Source organism: Squalius cephalus (genome assembly GCF_949319135.1).
Source record: "Squalius cephalus genome assembly, chromosome: 3".
NCBI lineage: Eukaryota > Metazoa > Chordata > Actinopteri > Cypriniformes > Leuciscidae > Squalius > Squalius cephalus.
This window is the reverse complement of record NC_137124.1, coordinates 27,737,674-27,760,164: the sequence shown is the minus strand read 5'-3', so window position 1 is coordinate 27,760,164 and position 22,491 is coordinate 27,737,674. Positions and strand designations below refer to the sequence as shown.

At 38.1% G+C, this 22,491-nt stretch overlaps 2 protein-coding genes across 8 annotated transcripts in view; both read right to left on the bottom strand.

Moving 5' to 3' along the window:
* Positions 1–10,733, bottom strand: part of ptprn2 (protein tyrosine phosphatase receptor type N2) — a 278,997-nt gene extending 268,264 nt beyond the window's left edge. Inside the window, exon 1 of the mRNA XM_079865630.1 lies at positions 10,504–10,733. Within this exon, the coding sequence (XP_079721756.1) occupies positions 10,504–10,591 (88 nt within the window). The 5' untranslated portion in view covers positions 10,592–10,733. The remainder of the gene's footprint in view (positions 1–10,503) is intronic.
* Positions 10,734–11,398: 665 nt separating this feature from the next.
* Positions 11,399–22,491, bottom strand: part of ncapg2 (non-SMC condensin II complex, subunit G2) — a 130,574-nt gene continuing 119,481 nt past the window's right edge. For all 7 annotated transcript variants that reach the window (XM_079865616.1, XM_079865614.1, XM_079865618.1 and 4 more), the window contains exons 18-27: positions 19,305–19,478; positions 18,764–18,874; positions 18,261–18,389; positions 15,790–15,889; positions 15,413–15,603; positions 15,099–15,239; positions 14,683–14,786; positions 14,497–14,597; positions 12,182–12,284; positions 11,399–12,067 (exon numbers count right to left, since the gene is read on the bottom strand). In XM_079865616.1, the coding sequence (XP_079721742.1) occupies positions 11,998–12,067; positions 12,182–12,284; positions 14,497–14,597; positions 14,683–14,786; positions 15,099–15,239; positions 15,413–15,603; positions 15,790–15,889; positions 18,261–18,389; positions 18,764–18,874; positions 19,305–19,478 (1,224 nt within the window). In that variant the 3' untranslated portion in view covers positions 11,399–11,997. The remainder of the gene's footprint in view (positions 12,068–12,181; positions 12,285–14,496; positions 14,598–14,682; positions 14,787–15,098; positions 15,240–15,412; positions 15,604–15,789; positions 15,890–18,260; positions 18,390–18,763; positions 18,875–19,304; positions 19,479–22,491) is intronic.

The window sequence follows — 22,491 nt, the reverse complement described above, 5'->3', positions numbered from 1 at the left end:
CACTGCAGTCAGCTCAGTTAAAGATCCTGTCACTGAAGACAGTGACTCCTGACTGCTCTGGCTTCCATCAAGAGGATAGGGGACCTGCAAGCATTTTCGGTCGACGAATCGTGCCTAGAATTCGGGCCGGCCAACTCTCACGTTGTCCTGAGACCCGGCCTGGATACGTGCCCAAGGTTCCTACCACTCCACGGGACCAGGTAGTGAACCTGCAAGCGCTGCCTTCGGAGGAGGCAGACCCAGTCCTGTTTTTTTTTTCTGTCCTGTCCGCTCTTTGCGGTTATATGTGGACAGAACGCAAAGCTTTAGGACCTCAGACTAGCTCTTTGTCTGTTACGGAGGCCAGCAGAGGGGAAAGGCTGTCTCCAAGCAGAGGTTAGCCAACTGGATAGTGAATGCTATAGTCTTGGCATACCAGTCCCAAGACATGCCTTGCCCGTTCGGATTGCGAGCACACGCAACTAGAAGTGTTGCTTCCTCCTGGGCGCTGGCTCAAGGCGCCTCGCTGACAGATATATGTAGAGCTGCGGGCTGGGCAACACCAAACACGTTCGCTAGATTCTATAGCCTCCGTGTAGAGCCGGTATTTTCGCCCCCAGTGGCCAGTAGCGCGAAGGACCCTTTCTTAGTGTCGGCTTGCAATGCCACTCCCGCCCCGCTGGGCCGTATATGTGCGTCTATTGCTCCAGTAGTGTTCTCCAGAAATGGCTAACCCTGTTGAGTTCCTCCGTCACCCCTGCGGCAGTCAGACATTGCCTGACATCTGATGCCAGGCCTACACTCGTATGCATTGTGGAACCTGTGCTAGGCTGGGTGTCCATGTAGCAGTCCCTGCGGCGACCCCATATGTGTATTCCTTCACGATTAGCTCCTCTGCGGACGAGCCCTTGTCTTTCCCTCGACAGAGTCTACTCTGTCGTCTTTGCAGGTGTTCTTTCCCCCATATAACTAGGCTGGAACCACCCCAGAGATATGTTGTACTACCCTGCTTGGCTAGTCCATATGTGTAACCGTCACAGTGCCTCCCTCTGGGGTAGGATGTGGCTTCTGCAGCATCCCCTTCTCTAAGGACATGCTTTCCAGCATTATCCAATAAGTCACACTGAGTGGGTCTTGCGGAACATCAGTGACTGACCTTCTCTGCTTAGAGCTCCTATTTTCTGCCCAACACTGCGGTCAGGCCAGGAGACTCAAGCTTATGACATACGCCATAGTAAACTAACAAAGGGGAACATCTCGGTTACGTATGGTAACCCTCGTTCCCCGAGGAGAGAACGGAAGTGTACGTCCTGACGCCACAGTTGCTGAGCTCCTCACAAGTCAGGCTCCTCAGCGGAAAAACAACGATGCTCGCGCCGTGATGCACAGCAGCTGGTGCAAATATCGCATGCCAATGTGCATTGGCTCGTTTAGTTTACACTCGAAGTAGATTGGTCTCTCAAGCGAGATCACCATTTCGTCAGTTATGACGTACGCCTCCGTTCACTCCTCGGGGAACGCGGGTTACCATAAGTAACCGAGACGTTTGCCTTGGATGCAGTTTTATGTAGGTCAGTGGGGAATACAAGATCTGCTCAGAAAGAATTGTGAAAAACACATCCACATCTAGGTCATTAGGGAAATAATACAAGAATTTACATAATACTTCCCAATGACTGCACACAATTTTGTTGAAGCAAGCATGATGGAATTTCAGAAATACATGAAGACTGAAAATGCATAACAGTCCTCTTAGCTGCTGTCCACAGGGAGTTTCTTCAATAATACATTGAACATATGGATGCGTTTCTTCATTGTGAACACAGTTCTTTGACTGGCCATTGCCACAGATTATGATTTGGTCTTTTCTCAATGTCTTTTTAAATGTTAAAATGTGCTCTGGGCCACTAGTCTTGATAGTAGGAGATTTTTTTAACCACCATAGACATTGAGGGACACCGACTGACTTCTGACTATTATATAGGCTACCCCCCAATAATGAATATGTGGTTACAGTCTTTCTTTGTTTGTTATTTTATGGTTTAGAAATCCAAGTCTAGGGTAAAGTGACTCGAACGGACCTCAGTCAGGGTAAGTGGAATATTTAGTTTTTCGCAAGTGAAATTAAAACTCTGAGGGGTACAGTACATTCAAGTAGTTGCAAAGTTTGTTTTCAGTCGTTGATCTCATGCGATTTAAAGAGTTTGGTTTCAGAGAAAACACACATTAAAATGACAGCAGGTGGGAGGTGAGGTGATGCCATCACTTGATGGATGAGATTTGAGTAATTTGCCAAGAGAAAAATCACTGATTATTGCAAAATAGATTATGCCACCGATGATATATGAGAGAAGAAGATGCACACACACACACACTATTTGGGCTAAGTGTGGTATAATGACAGTCTGCGTTACCTGTGTGTGCCAGAATGCCAGACACTGTGGGGTGCTAAAAGGATGCTGGGATACACTCACAGATAACAGCTTGTGTCTGCACACATAAGCAGAAAGGAGGACTTTATCTCCATCTCACACTTCAACAAAGACAAATGACAAGACTGCACGCAGATACAAAAGCTCATCTAGCAAAAACAGGACGGGGATGACAGACACATTCAGCTCAAGCAGTGCTTCAAAAACAATGAGATTTCATACTGAGACAATTAGCAGTGACACTCAGAGCTTCATGAGAGTTTCATTGAGAAACAGCCAACGAACATAGACATACCTAATAGGGGTATAAATCGGACAGTTCATCACGATACGATACGATATCGATTCTCTCAGCCAGCGATACTACATTTGCCGATACCTCAAAAAATTCTGCGATACGATTATGATTCGATTCGATTCAGGGCTATATCGATCGATTAATCGATATAGATATTATGTTCACACAACCAGTTACGTTTTTATTAACTCACAAATGCAACCAAAATATATAACATGAAAGTTTAATTAAACTCTTTGAAAATTGCACACCCTCTACCAATTGGGACATTTACAACAGAAGAGGTCATTTGCAAGTACTCTGTTCTCGTTTTCATAAATCGTGTTTTTTTTTTTAAAGAAATATCAAACTGCAGCTGGGTTGTTTTGATTAATAATAATGATAACTTAAAAAATACAGGTAAATTACAAAATTAAAGTTAATTGAAAGTATGTTTTTTATATATTAGCCTAAAAGTTTGGTTTTTAGCAGAGCAGATACATTCACATTTCATGTTTCAGAGTTAAACAAAGCCAAGTAATTGCTATGATACATAATACAACACTCGGTTAATCTTTGTAACGTTAATCTCCTCAACTGACATAGACGCCTAACAAACTTTGTTGTTGTGATTAACATACACGCAATACAGTGAGCTTTTCCCTCACCACTAAACGTGCTGCTTTAGTAAGGTTCCATGAAAAGGTTTCAGCTTTTATTTTCCTTTTACGCCCCGAAGAAGATATCACGGGTTCATCAAGTTCGTTGAAATTATCCATCCTTGATCAGATTTGGTCAGCTTTGACGAGACTCCTCTTAGCTAGCGCGTCTTTTCGAAGTGACATCTGACATGAATACTGCACGCTGAGTAGATAAAACTGACTTATCGTGTTGTGTTCACCAGAATGTGGAGAATGTCAAAATATATAAATATTTTATGTGTGGAATCGGTGCATCGTATCGTTAGACGTTATATCGATGCATCGATCCATATCCATGTATTGTTACACCCCTAATACCTAATGGAATAGCTTATTGAAACGTCATTTACTCACCCTCATGTTGTTTCCAATTTGTATGACTTTTTTCTTTGGAACACTATTTTTCATTAAGTTTCAACTGGTTTATTCCATATTATGAAAGTCAGTGGGGTCCAAAACAAGACAGAGCCATACTTTTTACAGACATGTAAAAATTATCCTTTGTTTTCCATGGAAGACAGTCATACGGGTTTAGAATGACATGAGGGTGCCAACTATTTTTTTTTTTTATATATAGATATTTTAAGACGTTTTTGAGTGGAAAAAAAATAATTACTGTAATACAATATTTATAAATTATCAATAAAGCTTGTGGAAGGGCAAATCAGTTATATTTATTGTTAAATATAGCACTCAACAGCAAACTCGATTCAATGAGGACATATTACACCTTTGTGTCCATTCAGTCAAGTTTGATTTGTTATCATTAGATTCTAAATATTAGGAGAAGCATGCAGTTAACTGGAAATTAAGCATCATGCTGGTAAAGCTCATTACTCTGAATGAATGTTGAAAATCTTTAGGCTACCATTCACCCAATTTTATTTATTGTCATGGTTATCTCAAATGGAGATTTGATAGGTCTTGTTTATTTGCTAATCTTGACTAATCATAATTTAAACAAATTAAAATACGTGTTGATGCTGAAGGCCATAGGCCCCACCATTAGATAAGCCTGAGGAGACCCAGGCTGTGAATTCAGCCAGGCTGTCCACATCTGACCATATAATCTCTTTCTTCTAACCTTCCTGACAGCACCTTTATTAAATGCACTGAAAAGCTGAACCTCACAGGGCTCAAAGAAATAATCTCTCTCTTAAACAGACTTCAGTGAATGGCTTGGATGAGATATGGAGACAGAGGTAGATAATGAATTATTTAATACAAAACTGAATGAGATAAATGACTGTGTGTCATATCTATCTCAAACTTCGTCCATTTATCCATGTATGTTTAAAGGGGGGGACTTACATTAGCCTATATATAGCTGTATTAAAGGATAAGTTAAGCTCAATTAACAGCATAATAATTATATATGTCCTTTGATTCGTTTATATACATGTAGGCCAAAGTATCATAGCAATGAACTGTATAACTGTTATAACAATGGAATTAGATATAACTTTACACAGAAAACATTAGGCTAGTAGGCTAAGTAATTCACACTGAAATCATGTTAACACGCATGCTGATTACGAATTGTGCCTATAGAGCTGGTAAGTCCCGCCCCTTCCGCAAAACCCCGCTGGACCTCAAAGTTGAAAAACCGTCAATGCAAGTGAATGGGAGAAAATAATTATTTTCTGGTCCCGTTTGAATTGTGTCATGAATGTGAACATATGTTGTCTGTGAATTTTTTATATAACTGTTCGTGTAAAGAATGATACAATTTAGCGGGTAGAAGTTTGATACAGTTAGACTTTGTGTGAGAGCTCTTTGTGGACTACAACTCTCGACGCGTTTGAAACGTCAACACCACTAGCACACGGACACTAGCTCACGGATCCCGCTAAACATGGCTGTGTCTTTGGTGCACTTCACCGCCTTCTTTCAGGGAGAGGACAAAATCGTTGAAGTTGGTGAAAACCACGGGTAAGTCAACTTTATGGGGTGACGTCACATAGGCGACATGTAGTCTTTCTCGTTATGTCTTTTCCACAACTGCTAGCCGAAGAATCATACCATATACTGTCAAACTCGTAACATGAAAAGTTATATAAAAAATTCACAGACAACATATGTTCACATTCATGGCACAATTCAAACGGGACCAGAAAATAATTATTTTCTCCCATTCACTTGCATTGACGGTTTTTCAACTTTGAGGTCCAGCGGGGTTTTACGGAAGGGGCGGGACTTACCAGCTCTATTGAAACGGTAAGTATTTTTAAAATAATCTTAAACTAAATAAGATGTTTAAGATTGTTATTTTTTTCGAAAAACCTTAAGATTAACTTCATGGATTTATTTGGTTAACAACCTTTTCAAATGTAGAACGAAACTAGTTCCGCAAAGGGGTAGAAGTATCACAGTCCAGCAAAATATGTTCAACGGACAGTGAATTCTGACAATATGAACATATTGGGGAATTTTGTCTCGAATCTGATAGTTAAAAAAAAAAAAGAAAAAAAAAAGAAGCTGAGTCTTGAGCAGAGATAGACTTCGGGGTCGTAAACATTCCGTCATAATCTATTATTACCCATCATTTTAAGCCATTTAATAGGCTCTGTTTTAGTTCACATTTTCATTTACGAACTTACAGGACAAGCATATAGCTAGATTATGTATTTATTTATGAAGAGAAAATGTATCAGACTTGAACATCACTTTTCAGGTTTAATCATGAATGTTTGTCCAATAAATAGCAAGCTTTGTGCGTTGTTACTTTTATATATGAAACAAAGTCTCAGCTTTCACATTCTGTCTATTTTATCACAAAATTCAAAAAATAAATACCGTTTTGCCGCTCTTTATGGCGCGAGAGATCACTGTAGCGCCTGAGTTTAAGTGAAGCAGAGCACGAGTGAACGCGATCAATTCCTTCCTCTTTACTACGTTACAGAATGAAATAAACATGAATGAACATCAAATAATATGCTGAAAGATACAGTCCAACTTACCGAAATCCGTATCATGTCTCTCATGTAATCACTCAATCAGTGTTTCAACCGCAGAAAGACGTCAATAAAACAGCTTGTAAACACTCTGAAATGCCATTCGTTGACCATTAACTTGATAGTCAGCAAGAGCGCACTCACCACCAAGTGGACAGGAGTGAGAATTACAGTTACAGGTACAATACATCACACTCTCAGTGTAATCTGTCAAAATGACGGACGGCTTTCAGATTTTTCCGTCACTGCTAAAAAAAAGACAGAAATGCATACAGACAGTTTTTGCTTGTGAAAACTTAAAACCGTTCTGCGTTGAGCAAGATTGTATTTTGTTTATCTTCAGTTGGATTTTTCGCTCAATAGTATTCATGTAGCCTACTTGCTTCTGTAACAAATGCAGATCTATAAACTACAGAGAACATCAGAACCAATGACTAGGCTACTGCAATGCGGTCTCTATTTTAATGCTAAAAAGAGATAAAGATAAAATCCTTCCTTGAGGTACTCTAAGTTCCTGTTTATGCAGACCAGACAGGGTGTTTCCTACTCTAAAGTCTGCTTAATAGAAATTCAACCTCTAAAATTAATTTCGTACAAATCCTTTAAAACTCCAAGTTTCCATGTCATGTCATGGGCTTTCTTCAAATAAAAAGCAAACAAACAGCTATGACATGTTCTTAAAAAAAAAAAGCATCACCAATACAACTTTTAAGACAGACAAGATGGTCTGTACTAGTGATTCGACCTTTCCTGAATCCACATTAGGCATTACTTATGAGATGTTCAGATTCCAGTATCCAGACCAGGATGTCATTAACCATCCTCTCCATTGTTTTGCATAAGCAACTGGTTAAAGCGATAATTAATGGGATCTGGTGAGTATTTTTATGTTTAGGGATTTGTCCCATTCACTTCCATTGTAAGTTCCTCACTGTAACCCAGATTTTTGCTATATTTAAAGAAAAGGAGGGACAAGTCAAATATTGTTTTTGTGTGTAAACAACATGCCTCATGTGCTGTTGATTGAGCATAACTTGTACTGAACCGGAATATTCCTTTAAGTGAGACTAGAGAAGAATGCTGTCAGTTATGTGCATTTCAAAATGTCAGCTGTTGTGTGATCTTCTTCTCCAGCTCCTTGAGCTATAGGTGTGTCGGGCGTGGGAGATATTGTTCATCTCCAATGTACAGGAAGCATCAGAGATTCTAACTGAGCCTTAAATAATCTCTTCTGTTCAAATAGCTCAGTTTGTATCTCTGCTGTTTCCTGTATATTTGAGACGAGCCATATCTCCCACGCTCCCCATCTACTCACAGGAAGTTCATGGAGCTGCTGAAGAGGATGCAGGGAAATTACCATCTCCTATATCATGTTCATTAAGTGACGTAAACGTAATGCACAGTGGGACTTATTAAAAATAACAATGTTCTGTGTGTGCATGTAGACGCAAACTGACTGTGAAATCAGCCATCACCAACACTACAACAAAACCTTAAAAATTCTGAAACTCTGACCATTTGCATATCTCACAGGACAGTGACTCACTGTTTCCTATCCAACAAATCCAGCTTTGCACATTCTGTGTCCATGCCATTGGACATAATTATGACGATTAGAGTAGTACGTTATAACGTTTAAGTGTATAATGGTTTAAACAAACAATGTATAGCATGTTATATCCACAAGTTTTAATGGATTATATTCCCCATAGTTATAATGTATTAAAAGTCTCACATCTCGATATTGTTTAAGATCTGAACAGTATCTCACTACATCTTATGAGTGGTTGATCATATTTGTGTGTTTCGTGTTAGGCTAATGTTAATTTCAATGTGAGCTGGTTTAAGATCACTGGTAACCCTTTTACAAAACAATCCAATACGGTTTTGTTGCTATTACAATAAATATAGCAAATGTGTCATATAGCCCATTCATGATTCTGGCTTAATCTAAGCCCTGTCTGTGAAACTAGGCCATCAACCCCCGGTATTAAAGATAAGGCTTAAGATAGTCCCAGACTAAAATGCATGTTTGAGCTGTTTTAACTAAGATCTAATCCTGCCTTAATCTTAGCCCTGTATATGTAGCCCTTAGCCCTATGTGTTATAACTGTTGTTGTGACATTTATGAGATTTATGAGATGTAATTTATTAGGTTTTTATAAGGCTTTATGCATGCATTATAATGAATTAAGAATGCCTTTATAATGCATACTAAATACAAGCTTCATAGAAAGCGTTACCAGATATTTTCATACAAAACAACCTAAAAAATGAGGAAAATAAAGAGAGAAAGTTGGAGACCCAGAATCAGTTTGAATGTGCAGTGATATATAAGCCTCCAACAGACTCTTTGGAGATGCTTAACTGCTCTATTCATCAGGGCTTCACTGAACTCGCTCATCCCAGCCTCTGCCAAGCTCATATGCCAGCCGCAGAGAGAGCCTGCCTCTAATGATGCATTGTTTTCCAACCACAGCTTACTTAACAACGATCCTGAGCAAACCCAGCTGAGTGTTTGCTAATCATTTAGTAACATTTTGTGAATTCTAGAAAACTTCAGAACCAGCATAACAAGCTGCCTGATGTGATTTGGCTTTTGGCTTGCTAACAATGAACTTAGCCTTCAGGGTAGCATGCCATATAAATTAATCCTACACTCATAAAAAATAAAGCTTATTTATTGGCATCTGGTTCTATGAAGAAACTGTATCATCCATGGAACCTTTCCATTGTGCAAAAGATTCTGTATACTGGAAAAGGGTTCTTTAGATTTTTAAAATGGTTATTCCATGGCATCACTGAAAGAACCATCTTTTGGAAGCTTTATTTTTGGGAGTTTTAAATCCAAAAGTTTTAAATTACCAATATACATCCACATGATCAAATCTATAACAAGTTCTGCTTTAAATTGTATTTATTGCCATGTGCTTTTACTGTATGAGAGTAGAAAACAGACACCAAGAGATAGGGAGAGACCGAGAAATTGACACAGACCAGATTCAAACCTGCATCCTCATGATCGCACCCACTACCCACTGTGCCACAGCTCTGACCTACAACAAGATTTTGATGTACAATGGCATGTGTTGGAAAAGTCACAGGCACACCAGATCAAGTATTTTACGGCTCCAGTCTTTAAAGTTTGCAGTCATTCATGTCTTCAAAGATCAAAGCTCCCTCACCATCCATGTATGAATGCACAGGTTTATGGAGCGTGTAGAGCCGTATCTGTTTACAGCTCAAGTCGGGTCCTTCCCATCTGAGGCTGGCTCTTGCTCTCGGCCTGTGCCTTTGAAAGATGAAGCCTGCCAAGATGCTTTAGCAAACCGTAACGCAATTATGTAATCCACTGTCTGTCAGTGAGGAGCACTAGAACTATCTTCCATTTGTCCTATGTGCTCTTCTATGATAAAGGAAGCAAATCTCTGTCCTAAATACAATTTTTCTTATAGAGGACTAGAACATTTTGTTAGTCAGTATCATTTGATGGTCCTGGAACAACAATCCTATCAAAAAAAGTGTCCAGCACTAATCCTGACCCTCAACTACCGCTAAAATACACTCAATGTGCAAACATTTCGCCCTTAGAGGCACAACAGCTTGTCACTGGGGCAGTACACTATAAAAAAACAGTAAAAGGTGCATATACTTAACAGATATGTACCCTTAAGGTATGAACCTTTCAGGGGGAAATACAGTTGTCCCTTTAAGGATACTGCCCCAGTAAAAAGCAGCTTTAACCCTAAAGATTTTTGCATTGTTCTTCTTCTTTTGTGTAAGAAATAAATAGTTTGATGGTGCACTACAAGCCCTTAACTTTTATCATCCCTAAAACCTTATTGGTTTATGGGGAATGAGCAATGTAATTCTGATTATTCAGAAGCACATCTCTAATGTAATGTCAAAACCCATAAACTTAAGGGTGAAAGATTTGTGACCATACTGTTAACCAACCAGCTGGATACATTTATAAACGGTAGCTACGGTCATTTGCATAAAAACCGAACATCACACTCTGCACGTCAAACCGCCGTTGTGATTAACCAAATTAGTTACACTTAAGTAAAGTAACCCACAGTTTGTTTGTTTTTCAAAGGTAAGGCCGTCTAACGACAAACGGCACTCACTTAGTGGGGCGTCACGTCGAACTAACTTACCGAATTTCTTGTCCGCGATGGCAACGTCGAGCGCGTGGACAGATAGCAAGGCGAGGAGCAGCGCGCGCACAGAAGCCATCCTGCCCATCGAGCGCAAACAGCTCCCGTTAATTCGGCATAGCGGCTCTCACGTTTCAGGGGTGATGTGATTAGAGCGGAAGTAGGTCAGAGGCAAATGTGATGGAGGATAGTTAGATGAGTGATGCTCTGGTACCCCGTGTCCTGCACTCAACTCTAAAAGCGCGAGGCGCATTCAGCACCACGGTCAGCGCCCCGCCTCAGCTACTGACGTCACTCGCTACATACGCTTTCTCGCTGTGTTTTTTAAGACTTCTGCGCGGTCAGTTGAATTTAGTTTGCAGAGATTGAGCTCGCTTCTTCTCTGCTTTTCTCTTATCAGATAGAAGAGGTTGAGGAAGTGTTATCTATGTTGCTCTCCAGCGCAGTTATTATGCTCAAAGGTTGTGCCCTCTACCGAGACGCTGGTATGCTGTACTTGACAAACAACACACTACAATAATAAATCGCCTGCCACCTGTGTGATGAATAAGCAAGTCAAAGTTATGCCATAATCTATCATATTAAAATAACCACCCATTAAAAGCAGAGAAAGTGAAGTTTAAACCATGGACTGATGAGGGAAGACTAAATGCCTATATAGACACATACACACTTCACTTTTTTAAGCTATGACATGATTAATTAAAACAAGGGATGGAATTTTTATAGTGCATTAATGTGAAAGTATTCCCACCATTATGAAAAGAAACAAAATCCACGCAGAAATCAAAATGGAGAAAAAGTAATGTAAGAGTAATCTTGTCACTGTAGAATCAGAAGATGATAGTCCACCCAACCATTCAAGGTTCAAGTTCAAACAAGCAACACAGCTTTTCCCAAGTAATCTGAATTTCATGTGCCTTTTCTTTATTTTATACCATGATTTTAGACGGATACTGTATAGACCTCAGATTAGGGAAATTTTCAATCACATATTCATAGCTCAGAACACATTTAGTAACTACTTTATCGACATGACAACATTGACAACATGTCACACCCTAGTTGGATCTAAATATAACAGAATATGTAAATGAGAGGGACATATTTCATCAAAGACACCTTGATGAAATAAATAATCGTATCTTAAGACATACCAGATTCAGTGATATGTTTTAAAAAAATCAAAGCCTTTGAGAAGATTTTAACCTACAATTATCTGCAATACAAGGACACAACTGTTTGAAACTGTACAAAATAAAATAAAATGATGAAGTATCAAGGGTGATGGACAGTGTGAGCACTCTGCTTTTAGTGAACCAAGATTTTTTACGGAAGTCTTGCTTACTTATATAGTGAAGGCCCTTGTATATCAAATCCATCCATATGTAGAGAGTGAAAAACATGCAACACAATATACAGATGAGAAAATGAAAAAGTGAACAATGGATTTTGTGCGAGTATGCAAAAGCTCTAAACTATTAGCTTGCCCATTTAACTGTTTGGTTGTTGGCATGGATTTAGGATGTCATTCAGCATCCTGATAGTGGATTCATAGATGGTCCTAAGATTGAGAGAAAAAAAGAGCAAAGCAACATTAACAGTCATACAGCTATTATAGTGTAAACTGTAGGACAAAGACAGCATGCTTTCACAATATGACAATTTCTTTTTTTACCTCTGTATATTGTCAGAGTTTTCTGCAGAGAAGATGTAAAAGTTCTGTATTTGTCTGCGTACAGACACAGCAATTTCCTTCAACTCCACAACAAATGCATCAGCTGTAATAAACAAAGCAGAAAAGTAAAAATGTACTATAATCATGTATTTATAGGATTATATCACAGAAACAAATCAAACCAAGTCTAACTTAATATAATTTATGTTTCTTCTCCAAGTTCAACTCTACTGGACTTGTTGTATGCTTTAGTACTGGATAGTGTCAAATGAATTGTGATAGCACGCCTTTCAGAATGTCTAGTGGAATAATTTTCTATAAAATGCTTAAAGGACAAGTTCGGTATTTTACACTTAAAGCCCTGTTTACAGATTGTTTCTGATGAAATAGAACGGTTAAGATTACAATTTTGACACATGCTGCTGTCCCGAGAATTTTAGGTTTATTTCGCTTTCCCCCCCACCTACAGAATGGCTGCATAGGTGCACTCGAACATATCCTTCCTAAAACGCATTAAACTTTCGTTTACAAAGAGATGAAACTCACCGAGTGGTCAGGGATGTTCACTGATATGCTCACACAAAAAATCACTGCAAAAGATGCTTTCCAACAGGTGTTTTACCATTCGTTGTAAAACTGTGGACCTATTTTTCCAAACGTCTCACACATGTATTCTTCCGTTGAGAGCTTGAATAATAGACACTCCAGCCCAGTTGGTGGCGATAATGCACCTTTGCCAATTGCAAGCAAACCACTGGCATTTCATTGAATACACAGAAGAAGAAGCAGAAGAAGCGGCGGAGTAATACCGTACCTCACACAGCTCTTTCAATACAAGTCAATGGAGTTGGACAAAAACTACGATAAAACCTGTTGGAAAGCATATTTTGCAGCGATTTTTGTATGAGCATATCAGTGAACACCCCTGACCACTCGGTGAGTTTCATCTCTTTGTAAACGAAAGTTGAATGTGTTTTAGGAAGGAGTGTTCGAGTGCACCTATGCAGCCATTCTGTAGGTGGGGGGGAAAGCGAAATAAACCTAAAATTCTCGGGACAGCAGCATCTGTCAAAATTTTTATCTTAACCGTTCTATTTCATCAGAAACGATCTGTAAACAGGGCTTTAAGTGTAAAATACCGAACTTGTCCTTATTTTACTATCAAATATTCAGGTGTTGGAACCAAGTAAAGGCCCGTTCACACCAAGGGCGATACCTATAAAGATAACTACAACGATAACTATATTAGCGTCAATACCAGCAGAAGATATCGTGTTGTGCTGCAGTTGTGCCGGAAGCTAGAATTTTACTTTGTAACATTTTATATATTCATATTTTTCTTACACGAACGCATCGCTTCGCTTCAGAAGGCCTTTATTAACCACCCGGAGCCGTGTGGAGTTATTTTATGATGGATGGATGCACTTTTATGGTCTTCAAAACAGAAACAGCAATTCACTGCCATTATAAAGCTTGGAAGAGCCAGGACATTTTTTAATAACTCAGATTTTATTCGCATGAAAGAAGAATGTAATATACACCAAGGATGACTTGAGGGTGAGAAAATCATGGGCTAATTTAAATTTTTGGGTGAACTATCCCTTTAACGAACATAAAAATGAAATTAAGTTAACATTTTCTAAACAGAAACGCTTATTTGAAATGACCATTAACCGGTTAAAAATGTTATTTTATCGTTTGGTTTAAGATTTTAATTTGGCAGTCAATCAACCATGAATACAAATAGTACGGCCTATGCAAATGTGACGTTGACACATCTAACGTGAGTGAAATGCCCATGCTCAGTTGTCAAGTTTATGTGTTTGTTTTTTTAGTCTATGCGAGTCGCAAGGCAATGTGCATTAGCTGTTGGATTGCAGGAATTTATCCGAGGATCTGGTACCATAGCAGGTTAAATCCAGAGTGGTGTTTTGAAACCAGCGAAAATTGCAGGTTAGTGTAGAACAAGTGTAGTGTAGAAAGGTTAGAATAGTTTTTAAATGATTAAACACCTTGTTGTCAAAGATAGTATTGTGGCTTTATGTATGGGCAGACACTTGCATGTAGTTATATTAACTTTAATAAAAAATGTCCAATGTAGTTACGAGATTTTTCACCAGCGAATGTTGGATATTTGTGTTTTGTCTTCCTCAAAAAAAGAAAGAAACGTTTTTAAGCCCTCGATCGGAAAGTGATTCCAACAATATTGTTTCTTGGTGTTGTTATTATAATGTGGACTCTGCTTTAATTCATATTTAGAATGATTTTTAATGAGAACTATACCTTTAAATGACCAGAGTAACAAAAAAACTCACATTGTTTGATGATGGTCAGAATGTGTGTAACTGCAGCCCATTGTGTGATACTATCGATAGCCTCTGACTCTATAGAGGAGCTCATTTCAGACAGAAAAAACCTAGAACATACCAGAATATCAATCAGAAATGTTCAATTTAAGTAAAAATAAAGGGCTTTTAGTTCTAGCTGGTGTTTCATATTACCTGGTAACAGCAGGAGATCTGAGCGTCACTTTGAGTATGGTGTTCGATAGACGTGGAAGGTCATTAACTGTCTCTGGTGTCAGCACCTCTTCCACATGAGAGATCTGCATGTAGAAACATTAAATTGCTGTTTTCTACATTTATTCTTCAGTGTCTCAATTGGTTTCTTTTATCCTTTAACTTATTTTTATACATGGCTTTAGACAGCTCTTCCACGCTGTTTGTGGTTGTATTTTGTCTCAAGAACAAAACAATTATTTTTTTATCAGTCATTTTGTCAAACATTACACCCAAGAAAAAAGAAGAAATGCTATGGCATTGAGCTCAACAAATGTTTCAATTACAAAGACAAGGAAGAAATGCCACCCAAACATCACACTAACAGCAATACAAAAATAAATTATTAGCGGATTTACCTTCTGCAAGGTGCGGCTGATATCAATAATAACTGCTGCACAGAGAGATGAGAAGACTCCTGTGATAAACTCTGACCTCTCAGTCGCAAACCTAGTCACCAGCAGAAACTCATGGAGAGCTTCCTCAGAAGAGCAACACAGCTAAACATACATACAGAAAGGCATTTTGAAATGAAATGTTGTCAGGCAGAAATGTCAGCCAAATTTGAACTAAATTCAGTTTAAATATGTACATGTGCACAAAGGTTTGGCAAACACATACAGAAATTAATGTGCTTGAGGAAGACTTTAATGTCTCTTATCAAAGGCCTCACCTCCTGACCCTCTTCCTTGTCTTTACGCAGTCGATGTGCTATGATCTCCACAACTTTCTGGAAGATGTTGGTCAAAATGCGAATAGTGAGCAACAGTTGATCTTCCTGCCCCTCAGCCTTATGGGAAAGGCAGCCCAGTGCCACCTCAGTAAGCAGAGCGAGCACATGAGGAGTGCATATATATCCTTTCTCTATATGAACACACATACAAACACAATTGTGATAAATAAAACATTATGCTATTGTAAAATTTTGCATGAATGAGTCAAACATAGTGCATCTTGATTAAATGTACATTTATCAAACTGAAAAAAAAAGGGACAGATTTATGCTACTATCACTGGGCCCTGGATTAGTATGAATACTAAAGGACTCACCTGTCTGCAGTAGAGAGGCAATGTGCTGCAGTAAGTGGTCTTTGAAATCACTATCTCCTACAGAAACCCGCAGCACATCCGTGCACACTGTTAAACAACTCTGACAATGACACAAGAGGAGAAATAAATCAAAGGAATATAATGTAAAAGCATGTTTCTGCACAATTCATTGTAAAATTGTGAAACAATGTATATTTTTAGGATTAGGACTTGTGTGTAATTTTTTCTACAATTTAAAATAAATGACTTCTATTTTAATATTAATATTTAAAAATTGTTGCCTGTGATGCAAAGCTGAATTTTCAGCAGCTATAACTCCAGTCTTTAGTGTCACATAATTCTTCAGAAATCATTTTTGTATGCTGATTTGGTGCTCAAGAAACATTTCTTATTCCAGGGTTTCTGCAGGTTTCAGTAAGTCAAATTTAAGACCTTTTTAAGACATTTTAAGACCATAAAGATTGAAATTTAAGACCTACACGACGCATTATCCAAGTTAGATAGATAGTTACCTCAGGATCATTAGAGTATCTATCTATCTATCTTTCTATCTATCTAGGATTATCTGATGTGTGTGTGTGAGAGAGAGGGAGAGGTAGATATTTTTTAATAGAAAATTGTACTTTTGCATATTATACTGTAAAAACACAATTATTGTTGATTTTAGTTGATCATAGTTGATCATAACTAGAGAGGAAATTATGAGATGATTAAAGTGACCTAAATTATCACGGTTATCACAGAATCCTGTTCAAAAAGTACTAATACTACAGAATGAAGTCAATTCAACAAGTTTTATGTCGAAAAACAGCAAATAACAAATTGATTAGCATCAATATGCAGTTTTTGTTTACGTAAACATTAAAATACCATTAAAAATGATGGCCAGATTTTAAAAGAGTGTCTTGCAACATGTTATCTACTAACATGTACAAGTTCAAATAAAGTTTTGACAAAAAAGGTTTTATACAAAGATAAACCTCATATTTCAGCCTTTAAATATTTTTTTCTAAAAAGAATGAGTCAAAAAAGATAAATTACTGACATTTACACATTAGCTTATATTTATTAGTAGTGTTTGGGTGCACCCCCCATCCTTCATGTTGACTGAGCTTTCAATGTTGTTATGGAAAGGGGTGATTGGTTGGTTCCTGTCACATGACCTGCGGCATTCTGAAAAGTTTAGATCTCGTTGCGCCTGGTAAAAAAATTAGCATGTCGCTTCAATTATGAACAAACTTGAGCGCGCAAAAGACGCGTTATATGAACGGCCTCTGGCGAGCTAGCTCATATCAAGCCACGAGCTATTGGTAGCACGCGAGCTACGTGTTGGAGACCCCTGCTAGAGCTCCGCTTTGTAGGCTACAACTCGATACTTTTTTGCTACTTTGTAATAACTTTCTGCGGCCAGCGTTTCTGGAAATGAACGAGGGTAAACACTTTTTAAGACCTGACTAAATTAAATGTAAGACCTAGGATGAAAATCTGGCCGTTTTTAAGACTTTTTAAGGCCTTAAATTTAAAGTTCAGAATTTTAGACTTTTTAAGACTTTTTAAGACCCCGCGGAAACCCTGCTTATTCCAGGGTTCCCACACCTTGGTTAACTTCAAATTCAAGGACCTTTCAAGGACTTTCCAGGTCCAATACCCTCAAATTCAAGGACTTAATGTGGGGACTTAATTCAAGGACTCAAAAACTCATCGTGTTACCTTGTAAGATGCATTGTTACAGTTTTCATGTGTCAAACACAACTATGCAAAAAAGCTGCTTCTTTTTTTTTTTTTTGGCCATATGACAGAGATCTGATATTCTATTCGTCATATTTCTGTTTTACATAAAACTGAAGAATATTCGGTACATCCTATACTGTATTCTAAAATGATCTGATATTAACTTTTGCATGGATTTCTTTTTAAAAGAGCTTAGGCTCGTGTAACCAGAAGTTTTGTATATGAATATGCTTTTAAGTTTTTCTTGCCTCATGGGTTTACATTATTTTAAAGCAAAGCAATTAAACATTAAATGAAATTAAATATTTGGGCAAATGCGTGTAACTAACGTAAAACAAGCAAGCTAGTATGCATAGGCCACGTAGTGGTGGCAAAATGACACATTAGCGGACCGGGGGGAATAATATGGATTTTTTTCCAGAAAACTTCTTGCAGAAAATAAATTCAAGCACTTTCAAGGACCTGTATCTATGTATGTTTATTTTCAAAAACTTTCCAGGGCCTTGATTTTTTTTTTTTTCAGATTCACAAACTTTCAAGGATTTCAAGGACCAGTGGGAACCCTGTTATTCTTATCAATGTTGTTACAGTTGTGCTGCTTAGTATTTTTGATTAGTATCTGCGCAAAAAAAATTCTAGGATTCTTCGATGAATAGAAAAAAAAATCTTACTGACATATATTAAATAAAATGAGATATCGGTGATAAATTTGTCACTTTCACACTGATCATGTCACTCACTTCTACTGTCTTCCTGCTTAAAGACAGCTGTTGCTCACTGCTGGAGTTGGCCAGGAAAGGAAGGACTCTCTTCTCTACCCAGGACACAGAATGCTCCAGGGATTTGAGAAACTCCCGTTCCTCTGGGTACTGTAGGATCAGAAACGTGCAGAAACCGTTTTATTTGTTCAATCTAAAAGTGAGCTTACAGAGCATCTGTAGTTCATGAAATCTCAGTTATGTCTATAATGGAAACCATTTGCACAGTTCAGCACAGAATGTCAAAACAGTAGTATTGGCTTGAGATCCTGTGACCTGCTTCAACTGCTGAAATGGATTTATGTCACGTCACCTCAGTGCTTGAGAATGTATGTACTGAGAGACAACTTATTTCTCTTAAACCTCTCTTCACATCCTAATAACATCATTTGTCTAAGTGTGTTCAGTGAATGATTGCTTTGTTTGGCGTGTAAAGGACTCAAAGAGCTCATACAATGCGGTTACGGCTATGTCTATATACTCACTTTGTGTTGAAGGTGGATACTGAGTCTGCCATGGAAGATAAAAGCTCTCAGCACGGTCTCAATGACTGCCACGTTGACCTCTGATCCACTCAGAGAGGAGAACAGCAGCGACTGGACACATATACAAAAGAGCAATAACAATAGTTCTGAATTAAAGGTACATTATGGATTTAGTTCAGAAAAAATAACCTAGAAACTTTTCCAAAGAAGAAGAAAAAAAAAAACTCTACCTTTTCCTAAGGTAGAGGCAGAATTTTTTTTTATGTAATATCTAAAGACCTCAGTAACCATAACTTCCCTTGAGCATAACAATACTTCTCTAAGCTCACAGTGTTTTTATTATTATTATAATAAGGGCAAAAACATCACGACATATAGCCAAACAGCTCCGTGCACCCTTATATTCAAAGCAAGACTGCTGAAAACCTGCAATTACCATGTTTACTTTGTAACTAATGACAGCAATAACACGACACGCAATACGAGTACGTTTGCACCAATTCTCTGTAATGGTAATCATCAAACCTCATGTCTAAGGTACCTTCCATTTGTTGAGGGCCTTCTGGAGCTGTCTGATCTGATCCAGTGGCAGCGTGAGAAGACAGTCTCGTGTTTTAGGGCGCAGGAGCAGATAATCCAGATAGTCCAGGCCCAGATCTGGCTTTGACTCTTCTAGCCCATCAAAATGCACTTTGCCCGTCGTATCTTCATCACCCTGTTGATTAGAGAGTGATCATAGAGGATATAAAAGCACCATAAACAGCTAATAAACCCCCACAACAGGGCTCTAGACTGCAACCTTTTTTCCTGCTGGTGCAACTGAATTTTGTTAGAGGTTGCACTAGTGCCACATCCGATTTGATAAGCGCTGCCATTTCTGTTGCGTATGAAAAACCTTAAACAGAAAACACACCAAAAGCAAACCGAAACAGCACTGCTAGTTTGGACGAGGCTACATGGACCATTTATCAGCTCGGTGCAAAAGCGAATGCGTTTACACGCTGACAGGTCTCAATCACGCGACCACAAAAACAGCGCTGTGAGATCCAGTGAGAAGCGTTCGGGTTTGGCACAGAGTTCTCCGATATAAACCACAAATGTCTCAGTGGTTTAAACTAGTTTAAAGCCAGATGAAATGGTGCTGACATTCTCAACCACACTGATGCGGAAAACAGCAGAAACACTGAGCCTTTTCAATGGATTTACTGTAGCAACACTAACTGTAAACATGGTATTGTTGCAGAAATGTGGGATATTAATAGTGAATTTTGTTTTATTATTAATGTAGACGTGTAGCCTGTTTATTAATGGAGTACTTGAATAATTACAATATTTTTTGTTAAGCTATAGTAGTTTAGTTTTTGTGCATTCGTATTTATACTAAATGTGTTTAGGCTACTGGTTTTCATGGCAAATCCATACAGTTTTTACCATGATAATGAGGTGTCATGCGTGGTTTTACATGTGGCTAGGGCTGGGTATCATTATAAAAATTTCGATTTCGATACCGATACCATGACTTCAATACCGGTTCCTGAACAATAATTTTTTTGATACCAATTTTATGAACAGATAATGCTATAGCAGAGGCTGTAACATTAATGTGAAGAGGGGGAAAAAAACAAGAAAGCTAAACTGTTAATGCAGCCAAACTTAAGTGAGTTAATTCCGTTTTAATTTTCCTGGATTCCGTTTCTTCCCCCGTTTTAATTTTTCTGGATAGTTAAATTAAATGTTATTAACAAAAAACCATTTGTAATTAAAGGCACAATATGTAACTTTTTTGCTTTAAAAATAGCAAAAATCACTATATCCATGTTATATATATTTTTTTAGTTGTGTACTTACATTATCCCGACTGTTTCCAACAACTTTCAAACCAGGAGAAATTTGTAATTTAATTCGAAGACACGTCCCGTTTCTTTATTTCCGTTTTGTCGCTGTCAATGGTGTCATATCCGCGTTGTCCCTGGTTTCCGCTCGTACTGCCATGGTAACCAGAGCTATGAACCAGAGCCCTCTGATAGTAACCAAAGCGACAGACGTGGACAACTGTGTAGTTCGCAATGTCTATTTGCACGCTGTTGTTGTTTCGTTCAAACATTATGGACCATGGCAAGCAGACTTGGGATAAAAAAGGAGAACTAAAACGAGAATCAATTCAGCACGGTGTTTTCGAGATGCCTAGAGCTCCCATAGACAGTATATAAACGAGAGCTCCACGTCCGAGACTTTGACCGCTCCTACATGTACTTTATTAAACAGGTGAGCACATTTACATAAAACTAATCAATGTTATATAGTTCAACAATGATAAAATGTTAGAATATGATCTGCATGTTATTCTAATGTTGATCTAGCTTACTGCTAGTCTCATACAGACAAACTAACACATACATTTCAACACATTGAAATGCAGTGTAGTGTGATAGTGTAATGTTAGACCTGGTGAAACAGCGCTGCGTTACCTCACAAGTTTAATTTGTCTAATAAACTGACCTGCGAGTTGTAATTCTGGACTTGCGTGTAGTTCGGTAGAATGAAATGTCCATATTCCTTTTATATCCGTGGGACTCGCATCGCGTGTGGAGCTGATAGCTGTCTCTTAGCAATCCCGAACTGCTTCATATCACAGTCATGATAAAAGCATCGATGTATTCAGTCATCCATAAACATTATTAGATCGGTCGGCTTGACGTTGACGACAAGATCCATAATTCTTAGCAAATGTTGCGTCATCAAACTACGCCTTTGTTATTGTAAAGAGGTTAGCAACCCCTAGCGGCGAAAAAATTACATACTGTACGTTTAACAGCAATTTATTAAAAGTTTAACAAAAATTACATTCTAATGGTTTTTATTTTAAAATGTTTTATTTTTACCCAGTTCTGTGCTTTTTGTTTTATTTTGTCTATATTCCATTTTAATGGTTTATTCAAAAACATATCTAATTAATTAAATGTATAAAAACAGCTTAATTGATTAATTTGTATACAATAATAGGGCCCTATGAATTCTTAATAAACATTTTTTTTTTTTTTTAAGAATTTAAAAAAAAAAATTATTAAGATATAAAACATAAAATTTTCTTTTAAATAAACTTTAATTTGTTTATTTAAGTTAATTTGTTTTAATAATAATTGTATTATTATTAGTAGTTGTAGTATTAGTAGTAATATGCACATTATACTGTACAAGAGTAATATATTTCTATCACAGTTTCTTTAAGCTCCAAACTTTTATTTTGACGGGTTGCCGTGTAGACCTAGCCTGGAAATCCAGACCCAAATCTGAAAGATTAAGGGTCTGGCATCAAGTAATGAAAATCGCCCAACTGGAGGGGCGGCACCAAGCATGCATTTGAGAATCTCACTGCACGCAATTGGATAACACTGCGACCAATCACTGTTGTGATTCACTGTCACTAGCGCTGTTGTCATCTGTTTAGCTCGCCTCTGGCTGCCTATATCAGATACACCGATGTGATTGGTGCAGCTCGGCTACAAGGGCATAGTTAATGAGCATCATTACTCAATGCCAGAGTAACTCGCTGAGCAAATTCAAATTGTGCTCTCGCGAGAACTCTGGATTTCCAGGATAGTGTAGACCTTCTTCTGTGATGTGATGATAGTTTCTCTCAAATGAAATGTCGTCAAAGTGAGAATATTAAACCGCAAAAGCACTATTTAAATATAAATCCTGCATGTTCTGCGTCAATGAATGGCGCA